This window comes from Ranitomeya imitator, chromosome 8, assembly GCF_032444005.1.
Source record: "Ranitomeya imitator isolate aRanImi1 chromosome 8, aRanImi1.pri, whole genome shotgun sequence".
NCBI lineage: Eukaryota > Metazoa > Chordata > Amphibia > Anura > Dendrobatidae > Ranitomeya > Ranitomeya imitator.
This window is the reverse complement of record NC_091289.1, coordinates 106,337,633-106,352,638: the sequence shown is the minus strand read 5'-3', so window position 1 is coordinate 106,352,638 and position 15,006 is coordinate 106,337,633. Positions and strand designations below refer to the sequence as shown.

The window sequence follows — 15,006 nt, the reverse complement described above, 5'->3', positions numbered from 1 at the left end:
GGGTACCAGCATACTCAGGACAAACTGCGCAACAATTACTGGGGTCCAATTTCTCCTGTTACCCTTGAGAAAATAAAAAATTGCTTGCTAAAGCATCATTTTTGAGGAAAGAAAAATGATTTTTTATTTTCACGGCTCTGCGTTGTAAATGTCTGTGAAGCACTTGGGGGTTCAAAGTGCTCACCACATATCTAGATAAGTTCCTTGGGGGGTCTAGTTTCCAAAATGGGGTCACTTGTGGGGGGTTTTTACTGTTTAGGCACACCAGGGGCTCTGCAAACGCAACATGACGTCCGCAGACCATTCCATCAAAGTCTGCATTTCAAAAGTCACTACTTCCCTTCTGAGCCCTGACGTGTGCCCAAACAGTGGTTTACCCCCACACATGGGGTATAAGCTTACTCAGGAGAAACTGGACAACAACTTTTGTGGTCCAATTTCTTCTGTAACCCTTGGAAAATAAAAAATTCTGGGCTAAAAAATTATTTTTGAGGAAAGAAAACGTATTTATTATTTTCACTGCTCTGTGTTATGAACTTCTGTGAAGCACTTGGGGGTTCAAAGTGCTCACCTCACATCTAGATAAGTTCCTTTCGGGGTCTAGTTTCCAAAATGGGGTCACTTGTGGGGGGTTTCTACTGTTTAGCCACATCAGGGGCTCTGCAAACGCAACGTGACACCCACAGAGCATTCCATCAAAGTCTGCATTTCAAAACGTCACTACTTCACTTCCGAGCCCCAGCATGTGCCTAAACAGTGGTTTACCCCCACATATTGGGTATCAGCGTACTCAGGAGAAACTGGACAACAACTTTTGGGGTCAAATTTCTCCTGTTACCCTTGGCAAAATAAAAAATTGCGGGCTAAAAAAATCATTTTTGAGAAAAGAATTTTTTTTTTATTTTCATGGCTCTGCGTTATAAACGTCTGTGAAGCACTTGAGGGTTCAAAGTGCTCACCACACATCTAGATTAGTTCCTTTGGGGGTCTAGTTTCCAAAATGGGGTCATTTGTGGGGGATCTCCAATGTTTAGGCACACAGGGGCTCTCCAAACGCGACATGGTGTCCGCTAATGATTGGAGCTAATTTTCCATTTAAAAAGCCAAATGGCGTGCCTTCCCTTCTGAGCCCTGCCGTGCGCCCAAACAGTGGTTTACCCCCACATATGGGGTATCTGCGTACTCAGGAGAAACTGGACAACAATATTTGTGGTCCAATTTCTCCTATTACCATTGGCAAAATAGGAAATTCCAGGCTAAAAATCATTTTTGAGAAAAGAAAAATTATTTTTTATTTTCATGGCCCTGCATTATAAACTTCTGTGAAGCACCTGGGGGTTTAAAGTGCTCAGTATGCATCTAGATAAGTTCCTTGGGGGGTCTAGTTTCCAAAATGGGGTCACTTGTGGGGGAGCTCCATTGCATAGGCACACAGGGGCTCTCCAAATGCGACATGGTGTCCGCTAACGATGGAGATAATTTTTCATTCAAAAAGTCAAATGGCGCTCCTTCCCTTCCGAGCCTTACCATGTGCCCAAACAGTGGTTTACCCCCATATGTGAGGTATCGGTGTACTCAGGAGAAATTGCCAAACAAATTTTAGGATCCATTTTATCCTGTTGTCCATGTGAAAATGAAAAAATTGAGGCTAAAAGAATTTTTTTTGTGAAAAAATAGTACTTTTTCATTTTTACGGCTCAATTTGTGAAGCACCTGGGGGTTTAAATGCTCACTATGCATCTAGATAAGTTCCTTGGGGCGTCTAGGTTCCAAAATGGGGTCACTTGTGGGGGAGCTCCAATTTTTAGGCACACGGGGGCTCTCCAAACTTGACATGGTGTCCGCTAAAGAGTGCAGCCAATTTTTCATTCAAAAAGTCAAATGGCGCTCCTTCCCTTCCAAGCCCTGCCGTGCGCCCAAACAGTGGTTTACCCCCACATATGAGGTATCAGCGTACTCAGGACAAATTGGACAACAACTTTCGTTGTTCAGTTTCTCCTTTTACCATTGGGAAAATACAAAAATTGTTGCTGAAAAATCATTTTTGTGACTAAAAAGTTAAATGTTCATTTTTTCCTTCCATGTTGCTTCTGCTGCTGTGAAGCACCTGAAGGGTTAATAAACTTCTGGAATGTGGTTTTGTGCACCTTGAGGAGTGCAGTTTTTAGAATGGTGTCACTTTTGGGTATTTTCAGCCATATAGACCCCTCAAACTGACTTCAAATGTGAGGTGGTCCCTAAAAAAAATGGTTTTGTAAATTTCGTTGTAAAAATGAGAAATCGCTGGTCAAATTTTAACCCTTATAACTTCCTAGCAAAAAAAAATTTTGTTTCCAAAATTGTGCTGATGTAAAGTAGAGGTGTGGGAAATGTTATTTATTAACTATTTTGTGTCACATACCTCTCTGGTTTAACAGAATAAAAATTCAAAATGTGAAAATTGCGAAATTTTCAAAATTTTCGCCAAATTTCCGTTTTTATCACAAATAAACATAGAATTTATTGACCTAAATTTACCACTAACATGAAGCCCAATATGTCACGAAAAAACAATCTCAGAACCGCTAGGATCCATTGAAGCGTTCCTGAGTTATTACCTCATAAAGGGACACTGGTCAGAATTGCAAAAAACGGCAAGGTCTTTAAGGTCAAAATAGGCTGGGTCATGAAGGGGTTAAATCATCTGTAAAGTGATTTCTATAGAACATGCTGAAAACTGCAAGATTTTAGTATACTTTTTTTATATAGCAATTGAAAAAAATTCTTAGCTTATAAATTATTGAAGACATTTCTAATAAAATTTGTAGTTAAAAAGGCTGGAGATTGCTTTCATTTGTTTTATTTTACAAAAGGGTCTGTAAAATGTGGTATGCAATATGTTATGGCTTGCTGCTAAAATTATTCTTTGGACTATTTTAGATGAAAATATTTATGTATTTCCATTGATTTTCTGGCTAAAACATTACCACAATATCATTTTTTATTGTACATCGCAGGGGTTTTGGCGATCTGTATCTGACCTTTCTACATTACAAATGTAGTCAGTACATGTATGTATATTTTAATTAAACACCGTTATATTTTAGCCCTATTTTACATATATCCAACAAGATCATAAGATGACTGTGAGCCGTTATCTGTATAGGTGATAGTGATAATTGATGATTACTTTCATATTACTTTAAACTGATGTACAATAACAAATTGTATTGTGGTACCGTGTTAGCCAGAAAAAATGATGTGAATTTTTTTCTCCCCAATGATGAAAAAAGTATTGTAGGAGTAAACTCAAAAAGAAAAAAAGAAGAAAGAACGGCACCAGATGCAGCGGCACAGTGTGTATAGATCCAACGACAAAAAATATGCTTAGTCCGATTTACGCTCAAAAGGTGGTATGTAACACGCTCCTTGCGGTGCTCAACATCATGTAGTAGTCTTTGAAAAATGCGTACGTATGTGGCACTCACCAAATCGGGTTGCGATAAAAGTCCTTTATTTCACCATTACATGGATCAAGGACATCAGATAATAGGCTGCGAGTATGTACGAGGTATTGTAGGAGTGATATCTTTATTGGCTAACCAGAAATTAATATGTTTGCAAGCTATCAGAGCACAGTGGCTCCTTCTTCAGGCAAGATTACAAATAGATTAATAAGAAAAAAGCACAACTTTAAAAGAATACTAGAGTAGGATATTTGTTCAGGGGGTGGTAGGTGTGATGCCTCCTAAAGATAAGCCAAGGAAATCAAATTAGGCATTTTCTTAAGGTACTGTCACACTAGACGATATCGCTAGCGATCCGTGACGTTGCAGCGTCCTCGCTAGCGATATCGTCCAGTGTGACAGGCAGCAGCGATCAGGCCCCTGCTGGGAGATCGCTGGTCGGGGAAGAAAGTCCAGAACTTTATTTCGTCGCTGGACTCCCCGCAGACATCGCTGAATCGGTGTGTGTGACACCGATTCAGCGATGTCTTCACTGGTAACCAGGGTAAACATCGGGTAACTAAGCGCAGGGCCGCGCTTAGTAACCCGATGTTTACTCTGGTTACCAGCGTAAAAAAACAAACAGTACATACTTACATTCAGCTGTCTGTCCCTTGCCGTCTGTTTGCTGCACTGACTGCTGGCCGCAAAGTGAAAGTGAAAGCACAGCACAGCGGTGAGTCACACAGCGGTGACTCACCGCTGTGGCTGTGCTCTGCTTTCACTTTACGGCCAGCAGTCAGTGCAGCAAACAGACGGCAAGGGACAGACAGCTGAATGTAAGTATGTACTGTTTGTTTTTTTACGATGGTAACCAGGGTAAACATCGGGTTACTAAGCGCGGCCCTGCGCTTAGTTACCCGATGTTTACCCTGGTTACCGGGGACCTCGGGATCGTTGGTCGCTGGAGAGCGGTCTGTGTGACAGCTCTCCAGCGACCAAACAGCGACGCTGCAGCGATCCGGATCGTTGTCGGTATCGCTGCAGCGTTGCTTAGTGTGACGGTACCTTTACAAACGGAGAGGCAGTGGGAATTATGTTTTTAGTTATCTGGAGTCTGTCTGGTGGAGGTGTGAATTGTTTCCATGTAGTGACTCATAAATCCAGGTGTTAAATTGAGTCTAAGGGTACCGTCACACTAAGCGACGCTGCAGCGATACCGACAACGATGTTGATCGCTGCAGCGTCGCTGTTTGGTCGCTGGAGAGCTGTCACACAGACAGCTCTCCAGCGACCAACGATCTCGAGGTCCCCGGTAACCAGGGTAAACATCGGGTTACTAAGCGCAGGGCCGCGCTTACCCCACTATATGGCGGTATGAACTAGCTCTGTTACCCCACAGAGCAGCAAAGCACTGCACCCTGTTAGACTTTCACAGAGGCACAGGCTAACTACCCAAATGAGGGTAGTCAGTGGTCATGCACGCACACAAAACTCTTCGCCGGAGGTGCCAGCATTCTAGGGGCTTATTTCAGCCTGGTCCCTGAATACATACAAACACAATCTCCTCGCCAGAGGTGTCAGCATTCTAGGGGCTTATTTCAGCCGGTCCCTGAACACAGTCTTATATGACCACACAGGCGCAAAGCACATAACTTGGAAAGACACTAGCACATGGCTGTGCGGCCATGTGAGCCTTAAATAGTTGCAGCACCTACAGGACCTTCCTAGAAGGACCAATGGATTTAGCTGCAGTGTCTGAACATGTGACCCTCCACTGAGAGATCTTACTCTGGGCATGCTCAGAACGAGAAAAGCAGGACTTAAGCCTAGAAGCGTCCGCTCGCCGCTGCCCAGCACTGACTTCAATGGCAGAAGCAGGAAAAGCAGCAGTAACTCTTTATACAGAGTCAGACCTAGCAAGACGCTGGGACCGACATCTCTGCCGAGCAGGCTCCACTGCAGCAGGAGAAGAATGGGAGACCGCAGCGGAGATGGCCCGAGATTCCCCCTGTGCAGAGGCGGGAACTCGACCCCTAACAATACCCCCCTCCTAGGGCCCCCCTCCTTGGACCTCGCTACGCTCGAAAGCAGCAATGAGCTGTGGAGCCCGAATGTGCTCTGCAGGCCCCCAAGACCTGTCCTCAGGACCATAACCCTTCCAGCCCACCAAATAAAATTTTTTGCCATGTACCACCTTGCACCCCAAACAGCGTTCACCTCGTAATCGTCCGTAGACGAACCCGATGTCCCAGCAGATGACTCGGAAAACCGGGACATGTATACGGGTTTCAAGAGGGACACATGAAAGGTGTGGGTGATTCCCAGGCATGGCGGAAGGGCTAAACGATAGATCACAGGGTTAACCTGTTCGAGGACCTTGAAGGGACTGTTGTGAATTCTGCTCTTGGGTTCCCTCCAGTGGTTGTTGGTGGGAATGCAGTTGTCTCTGACTCGCAGTCCTGGCCAGGTGTATCGGATAATTACAATTCTGACTGGGATATTTAGGTGTGCAGGATCCTTTAGCCCCTGCCAGTTGTCAATGTTTCTCTGGAAGTGTTGGATCTCTGCCTGGCCTCTCCTGCTTATCTGCCAGTTCAGCAAAGATAAGTGTCTGTTTCTTTTCCTGTGGCACACATGCAGTGTGCTTATTTTCAGTACTGTTCGTTTGTTTTTCTTTTGTCCAGATTATAGACTGTGTCTGTGTTTTCTCAGTCTGGTTGGTTTCACTGGTGTTGCAGATATACGCTCCTACATCTTTAGTTAGATGTAGGAAGTTTTTTGTACATTCTGCTGTGGATTTTTTGAAGGGTTTTAATACTGACCGCACAGAACTCTGTCCTATCCTGTCCTATCTAGCTAGAGTGGCCTCCTGTGCTCAATCCTGTTTTTTCGGCCTGTGTATGTTTTTTCCTCTCCGACTCACCGCCAATATTTGTGGGGGGCTGTCTATCCTTTGGGGATTTTCTCTGAGGCAAGACAGTATTCCGATTTCCATCTTTAGGGGTATTTAGTCCTCCGGCTGTGACGAGGTGTCTAGGTGTGTTAGGTACACTCCACGGCTACTTCTAGTTGCGGTGTTAAGTTCAGGTTTGCGGTCAGTATAGTGGCCACTTTCTCCAGTGAAAGTTCTCATGCAGCTCCAAGGTCACCGGATCATAACAAGGGACCCAAGTAGCGAGGAGCAAACTTAGTGGACTCAACTCGCAGCCTGATGTTACGGGCAGAGAGCCACACCAAGTCGCCAGGAGCAAAGGTTGGAGCGGGGCACCGATGTGTATCGGCGGAGGACCTCATTCTCTCCTTGGAGGCCCGAATGGCATCCTGAGTGCGGTCCCAAATATCCTGTGCCTCCACAGCCCAGTCTGCCATCCTGAAGTCGGCGGAAGACACGGGAATAGGCACAGGTACCCGCGGATGCGGACCATAGTTTAGGAGGAATGGGGTTTGTCCAGTGGTGTCGACTACGGCGTTGTTCAGTGCAAACTCCGCCCACGATAGCAAGGATGCCCAGTCATCCTGCCTGGCTGAGACAAAATGTCGCAGATATGTGACCAAGGTCTGGTTGTCCCTCTCTACCAACCCATTCGTCTCGGGATGATATGCAGAAGAGAGATTTAACTCAATGCTGAGAAGACGACAAAGCTCTCTCCAGAACTGAGATGCAAACTGGGGACCCCGGTCACTGACAATTTTGTCCGGCATACCGTGTAGGCGGAAGATGTGTTTTATGAACAACGCTGCCAAGGCAATGATGGTACAGCCACGAGACTTGGGTAAACCTACAACAAAGTCCATTCCGACCATCTCCCACGGCCTGTCTGCCACCGGCAAGGGATAGAGTAACCCAGCTGGTCGTTGACGAGGAGATTTATTTTTGGCGCAGGAGACACATGCCTGAATATAATCTCTGACATCTCGGACCATATGTGGCCACCAGTACGTCCTCGCCAGCAGCTTAGATGTTCTCTTTGTCCCAAAGTGTCCACCCACCCTGGACGAATGAGCCCAAGAGAGAACCTCCGGTCGCAAATTAATGGGCACAAAAGTCTTGCCCGGAGGCACAGACTCTAGCGAATCCGGAGCTAGGTTCTCAGGCTCTCTGAAGGGGCAATAAGCCGAGGCTCCCCTTCCTCCTCCTCAGATGACACAACAGAGCGAGAGAGAGCGTCAGCACAAATGTTCTTCTCCCCAGCGAGATAATGAAGGGTGAAGTGGAACCGGGAGAAGAACAAGGACCATCTGGCCTGGCGAGAATTTAGCCACTGGGCTGTTTGCAGATATAACAAATTTTTGTGGTCCGTGAAGACTTGAAAGGGAAAACGAGCCCCCTCCAAGAGATGTCTCCACTCCGAGAAAGCCAGCTTCATCGCTAGCAACTCCCTGTCCCCAATGGAATAATTCCTCTCCGCAGGTGTGAAGGTCTTGGAGAAGAAGCACGGGTGCTTCCGACCTTGAGCATCCTTTTGGAAGAGGACTGCTCCTGCACCAACAGAAGAGGCATCCACCTCCATTATCTTATCAACATCGGGACGATGTGGGATGGGAGCACTAGCAAAATGAGACTTAGCAGAAGAAAAGGCCCTGGAGACCTCTTCAGACCACAATTTGGGATTTGCTCCCTTCTTGGTGAAGGCTACTAAGGGAGCTACCAAAGTTGAGAAGTGGGGAATGAACTGGCGGTAATAATTAATGAACCCCATAAAGCGCTGCACCGCTTTAAGAGAATGGGGTTCTTGCCAGTCCATCACAGCCTGTAGTTTGTCAGGATCCATAGCCAATCCCTGGGCTGAGATGATATAGCCCAGGAAAGGTAGAGACTCCTGCTCAAACATACACTTTTCCAACTTTGCCTAAAGAGAATTCGCCCGTAAGAGGTCGAAGACTCTGCCAACATCTCTCCGGTGGGAGTCAATATCTGAAGAGAAGATGAGAATATCATCCAGATAGACTACGACCGAGGTGGAGAGCATATCCCGGAAGATGTCATTGACAAAGTCTTGGAAAACGGCTGGGGCATTACAGAGCCCAAAGGGCATCACCAGATATTCATAGTGCCAAACCCTGATATTAAACGACGTTTTCCATTCGTCCCCCTCACAGATGCGAATCAGGTTATAAGCACCCCACAGATCTAAATTGGTAAATACCCTTGCTCCCCGAAGCCTATCAAAAAGTTGAGAAATCAGGGGCAGCGGGTACTTATTCTTAATGGTGATGGCGTTAAGACCCCTGTAATCTATGCAAGGACGTAACTCTCCATTCTTCTTCTGCACGAAGAAGAACCCCACCCCTGCTGGTGACACTGACTTCCTAATGAAGCCTCTTGCCAAATTCTCCTGGATGTATTGGGACATAGCCTCCGTTTCCGGGAGAGAGAGGGGATAGACACATTACCGAGGAGGTTCTGCACCAGGCAAGAGATCTATAGGACAGTCATAGGGACGGTGAGGCGGAAGGGTCTCCGCAGCCTTTTTGGAGAAGACGTCTGCATAGAACCAATAGCATTTGGGAAGAGAAGAGAGATCTGCGGGTATCTCAGTGGTGGAAATCTGAACGCACTCTTTCACACATCTGCCCTTACAAGAATCACTCCAACCCAATATCCTCCCAGAGGACCACTCAATATGTGGGGAGTGGAAACGGAGCCAGGGTATTCCTAACAGAAACTCATCCATTCCCTCGGGAAGGACTAGAAGAGAAATAATCTCCTGGTGGGATCGGGACATGGTTAATGTGAAAGGGACAGTGTGATGTGTGATTTTAAACGGAAGGGTCGACCCATTGACCACTCTAACTGTTACTGGTTTGGCAAGCATTACCAGAGGTATTGCGTGGCGCAGAGCAAAAGCAGAGGACATGAAATTTCCCTCTGCTCCTGAGTCCACACAAAGCTCAACTGTATGAGTGGAAGAGCCTAACAGGATTGTCCCTTTAAAGGACAACTTGGAGGAAAATGCCGCTGTGTCTAGTGAACCCCCTCCTATGGTCACTAGACGCGATCGTTTCCCGACTGCTGTGGACATCGATTAGCGTAATGTCCCTGTTGGCAATTTTTACACACCACAGGTACTCGAGCGGTCTGAGACCTAGGTCCCGCTCGAGAAACCTCCATGGCCTCATGGGAGTCGTACGCCAAAACAGGATATTCTGGAGGTTTGGCTAAGGTGGGAGCGACTCGAAACCTCTGCCTACACTGGGTCTGCTCCAACCTCTGCTCGTTAAAACGGAGATCGATGCGGGTAGATATGGAAATGAGCTCCTCCAGTGTGGCGGGAATCTCTCTGGTGGCTAAGGCGTCCTTTACATAATCTGCCAGTCCCTTCCAGAACACCGGATTAAGGACTTTATCTGGCCATTCATGCTCAAAGGCTAAAGTCCGGAATTGGATAGCAAACTGGCTGACCATGGACAAACCCTGAGTAATTGCCAACAATTGGAGCGCGGTATCGTGGGTGACACGAGGTCCCAAAAAGACCTGCCTCAGAGCGTCCAGGAAGAGAGGAGCACTCTGTACCACACGATCATCACGCTCCCAAAGTGGCGTTGCCCACTCCAACGCCCTGCCCGACAAAAGAGATATAATGAATCCCACTCTCACCCATTCCGTAGAAAAACGTGCAGCCAGGAGCTCGAGGTGTATGGAGCACTGACTCACGAATCCACAACATAGCTTACTGTCACCAGCAAACTTGTCTGGAAGCGGGAGACAGGATATAGTCGGAGCAGGGGTGGCAGCGGACAAACTGGCTGCAGCTACACTTGCAGCCTGAACAGTGACAGCAGTGACGTCCACAGCTGAGGCTGTACGCTCTAGAGCCGCCAACCTACCCTCCAGCTGCTGGATGTACCGCTGTAGACACTGATCGTCCGCCATTTGCTAGCCAGACCCTGGCGCTAGTATACTGTTAGGGCTAGCGGAACGCACCGAATAAATATAGATGTTTTACTGTAGTTGATGCGTTCGCAGTCCGGGGTCCACCGTGCAGGAGAACCTGCTGCTAGCAAATGGCGGCACTATATGGCGGTATGAACTAGCTCTATTACCCCACAGAGTAGCCGTGAAAGCAAAGCACTGCGCCCTATTAGACTTTCACAGAGGCACAGGCTAACTACCCAAATAAGGGCAGTCAATGGTCATGCACGCACACAAAACTCGCCGGAGGTGCCAGCATTCTAGGGGCTTATTTCAGCCTGGTCCCTGAATACATACAAACACAATCTCCTCGCCGGAGGTGCCAGCATTCTAGGGGCTTATTTCAGCCGGTCCCTGAACACAGTCTTACATGACCACACAGGCGCAAAGCACATAACTTGGAAAGATACTAGCGCAAGGCCATGCGGCCATGCGAGCCTTAAATAGTTGCAGCACATACAGGACCTTCCTAGAAGGACCAATGAGAAGCTGCTACAGAGCCTGAGCACCTACAGGACCTTCCTAGAAGGACCAATGGATTTAGCGGCAGTATCTGAACATGTGACCCTCGATCTCCACTGAGAGATCTTACTCTGGGCATGCTCAGAACGAGAAAAGCAGGACTTAGTCCTAGAAGTGTCTGCTCGCTGCTGCCCAGCACTGACTTCAATTGCAGAAGCAGAAAAAGCAGCAGTAACTCTTTGTACAGAGTCAGACCTAGCAAAACGCTGGGACCGACGTCTCTGCCGAGCAGGCTCCACTGCGGCAGGAGATGAATGGGAGACTGCAGCGGAGATGGCCCAAGATTCCCCCTGTGCAGAGGCGGGAACTCGACCCCTAACACACTGTACATGCATTTATTGAGATCTTTCTCATTATATTTAATATTAATACAGAATTAATGTACCCAGGGTTCAGTCTGCTTCATGTGCCTAATTCTATGTTTATACTGTGTGCGCAATTATTAGTCATAGTAACATAGTTAGTAAGTAACATAGTAACATAGTTAGTAAGGCCGAAAAAAGACATTTGTCCATCCAGTTCAGCCTATATTCCATCATAATAAATACCCAGATCTACGTCCTTCTACAGAACCTAATAATTGTATGATACAATATTGTTCTGCTCCAGGAAGACATCCAGTCAATTGTTTTTATTAATGATATTAGTTTTATTATAGAACCACTACAGTTCTGTCAGTCAATCCAAAGGTTTAGGAAATCTGAATTTTTCATAAAGTAAAAGTGAAGTTTCATCTTTCTTATGAGAATATCTATGTGTGCAGAATTATTAGGCAACTATTTGTGTGTAGAAATATTATGCAACTAAATGAAAAGCATAAATTTTCCATCTCAAATGTTTATTTTCATCTATTAAAGTGAGAATAATAACCAAATGACTCCAATGTTCAAAAATACATTTTGCCCATTTTCAAAAACATTTGAGTGGCCAATATAGCTGCCTTCCTTTTCAACAGTCACAAGTCTTGCATCTATGGAGTCTGCCAGTTTCTTAATCTGCTGATGATCAATTTTTTGGACCGCACCAACCACAGTCTCCCAAACATTGTTCAGAGAGGAGACTGTTTCCCTTCTCATAAACCTCCGTTTTAAAAAGGGATTGCAAGTTCTCCATACCATAGGGTTTAAATCGACTCAGGAAGATGTCATGTTATTATTCTTTAATCTTTCAGGCTTTTACTGTCTGGCCAATCAGTGGAGACTTCCATGCATGGAACATTGTCCTGCATAAATTCCTGGTTTTCTTAAAAGCTGCAGACATTTTCTTCTACCACTGATTGAAGAAGGTTCGTCTTCTAAAAACTGGCAGGTTTGGGAGTTGATTTTGAGACCATCTTCAGCCCAAAATGGTCCAATTAGTTTATCTTTAATAATTCCAGCCTACAGCAGTACCCACCTCCACCTTGCTGGTGTTTGACTTGATGTGGAGGTCTGTGTCCATTACTGATTCAGCCATGGCTCATCCATCTTATTAATCAAAAGTTACTCATCTCATCAGTCCATAAAACCTTTGAAAAAATTGTCTTCAGATATTTGTTGGCCCAGTCTTGACATTTCACCTTTTGTGCCTTGTTCAGTCAAGGTCAGTTTCTCTCTTCTTTACCTTGGCCATGTCTCTGAGCACTGAACACCTTGTACTTCCGAGTTCCAGGAAGGTTGCAGTTCTGGAATATGAGAGCACTGGAGGACAGTGGCTTCCTGGTCATTTCACATTTGACTCTTCCAAAATCTTTGGCAGTTAATGTGCATCTTTGTTTCTCAACACTTTTTTTGAGACCCTGTTGACTATTTGTAACAAAACTTTTGATGAGTCTCCGATCACGCCTCAATATTGTATCAGTTACAAGAGCGTAGCATCACTTTGTAAGACTTGTAACAATTTTTAGTAACAGGAACAGAATAGCCCGTCTCAGGAGCGCAGAAAGAGAACACAGACACCAGTTAGGGTAAAACCACAACGCGTTTCAACGGCGTGCGCCATCTTCTTCAGGTGGATATTTATTAATGATATGCAAGGAAGCAGTATTTAACCTCAGAGATTGTTTTTATTAGGCAATTTGTTGCTGCTAAAATCTTGTAACAAATGATATATGCCCACTATTTGTATGTTATATTTGCTGCTAAAATGTTGTAATAAATGATACATGCCCACTTTTTGTATGTTACATTTGTATATGCAATTGCCACTGTTCTGTGATTTGTCCTTGAAGGTTAAATACTGCTTCCTTCCATATCATTAATAAATATCCACCTGAAGAAGACGGCGCACGCCGTTGAAACGCAGTGTGGTTTTACCCTAACTGGTGTCTGTGTTCTCCTTCTGTGCTCCTGAGACCAGCTATTTTGTTCCTGTTGCAAGTCTTTCTCCGCCGCTGTGGGGTATCCGGCTGGAGCTGCGGGGACCTGCGCACTTATTTCCTCTTCATTGGGACGGCCGCTAGCGCTCCTTCTTCAAACCGCCATTTGTTGTTCAACATTGTAACAATTTTTGGCTTTTCAGTTTTCAGAATCAGTTAAATCTCTTTTTTGACCCATTTTGCCTGAGAAAAACAAGCTGTCTAATAATTCTGCGCACTTCGATAAAGAGTGTTGATATACATAGGCCTCACCATCTTCATTACACACATACACATCACCTAATCTGCATCGTCCAATAAGCATTCAAGTTTATACAGCGACGAGATGGAAAATCTACAGAAAATCGATGATATCGTCAAAAGACTCACTACCTAATAATTGTATACACAGTAGACATCTGCAGTTTAAGCTCTGTTACAGGTCCTGAAAAAATACTAAACTTATTTAATTGTCATGCTACTGTTTTTTGTCCAGTAAAAAGGCAGACAGTATGACAGAAACCGGAGAACCCAGAGTAAACCCACGCCAACACGAGAAGAACATACAAACTCCTTGCGGATGTTGTCGTTGGTGGGATTTGAACCCAGGACCCCAGCGCTGCAATGTAACAGCGCTGACCAATTTGATGAAATTTAATAACATAATAGTAAATTGCGCTCTATCGCCGTTTTCCATGTTTCCTATACTGCATTGCTGTTAGTTTAGGTGTTGTGTTCCTTTTATGTAGTGGAACGACAGAATTAACAAACACATATGAATGAAATCATAGATGCTTGTTAGTGTGCCCACTCCACATGCTATGCGAGACACTGGTCCTGCCATACATTCACTCAACTATGAGCCAAGTTGATAACATACACCTTTAATTTTAAGTTGAATTATTTTGCTTACTGCTCTATAATTCAGAATATGAATATTTTTCTAATTTCAGGAAAGCAAATAAAAGCAGAAACAGGCCTAAATGAGTTATTAAATATATTCAATTCTGCCAAGGTCTTAAATATTAAAGAACCAGCACCTGGGACTTGGAAAATAAAGGTAACTCAATACCTGTTATGATACTGTGTTTTGCAAAACTACAAGCACAAGCTGATTATTTGGTATCTATAGATATAAAACAGAAAAAGTGGACTAAATGAAGTATCTTCTGCTTAAAGTTAGGTTAAACCTTGAATATTATAATATACATTTTTTTCGATGGCTTGGGCATTATAAATAAGAGCTCGATATTGTGATTGTTTTTCAGACATCAAGTAATGGACGTCATTCTATGAGAATCACTGGAGTCAGTACTATAGATTTCAGAGCAGGTTTTTCTAACAAGCCTACCTTAGATTTCAGTAAAACATCCAGCAGACCTATACAAGGTGGGACCTTTTGAGCAAAATTTCTAATTGATGCTTAATGTAGAACTAATTTTCTATGTGTGTGTAAGCTTCATGGTAAAGTGGGTTGTAAGAAAGTCCTTACAGAGAGCTGGAAGAGCTGAGAAAAAGATGTAGACAATCCTCTTATCAAGCTGAGGTTGAAGTTTATTCAGCGATATGCAACAGAACAGTTCATGAACGTCAGTGAGACAAAGCATGCAGGCATGAACAGGTGACCAGACACACAAAGTAACCCTGGGATATCTGGCGATGGTCTGGTGATGGTGTGGCCTGGCGGCAGACTAGCGATGTTGTGGAATGAACAACAGTAACAAGGGCTTTTTATACATGGTTTAGACAAAGAAGGCTGCACCTTGCAGCAAAGGGCGTATACATGATAACCTCATACTGTAGAGAGA

The 15,006-nt window shown here is 44.9% G+C and overlaps 1 protein-coding gene across 1 annotated transcript in view; it reads left to right on the top strand.

Annotated features, from left to right (window-relative positions):
* HMCN1 (hemicentin 1) overlaps positions 1-15,006 on the top strand; it is a 733,390-nt gene that overhangs the window by 104,803 nt on the left and 613,581 nt on the right. The window contains exons 6-7 of the mRNA XM_069737257.1: positions 14,152-14,258; positions 14,467-14,587. Of these exons, the coding sequence (XP_069593358.1) occupies positions 14,152-14,258; positions 14,467-14,587 (228 nt within the window). The remainder of the gene's footprint in view (positions 1-14,151; positions 14,259-14,466; positions 14,588-15,006) is intronic.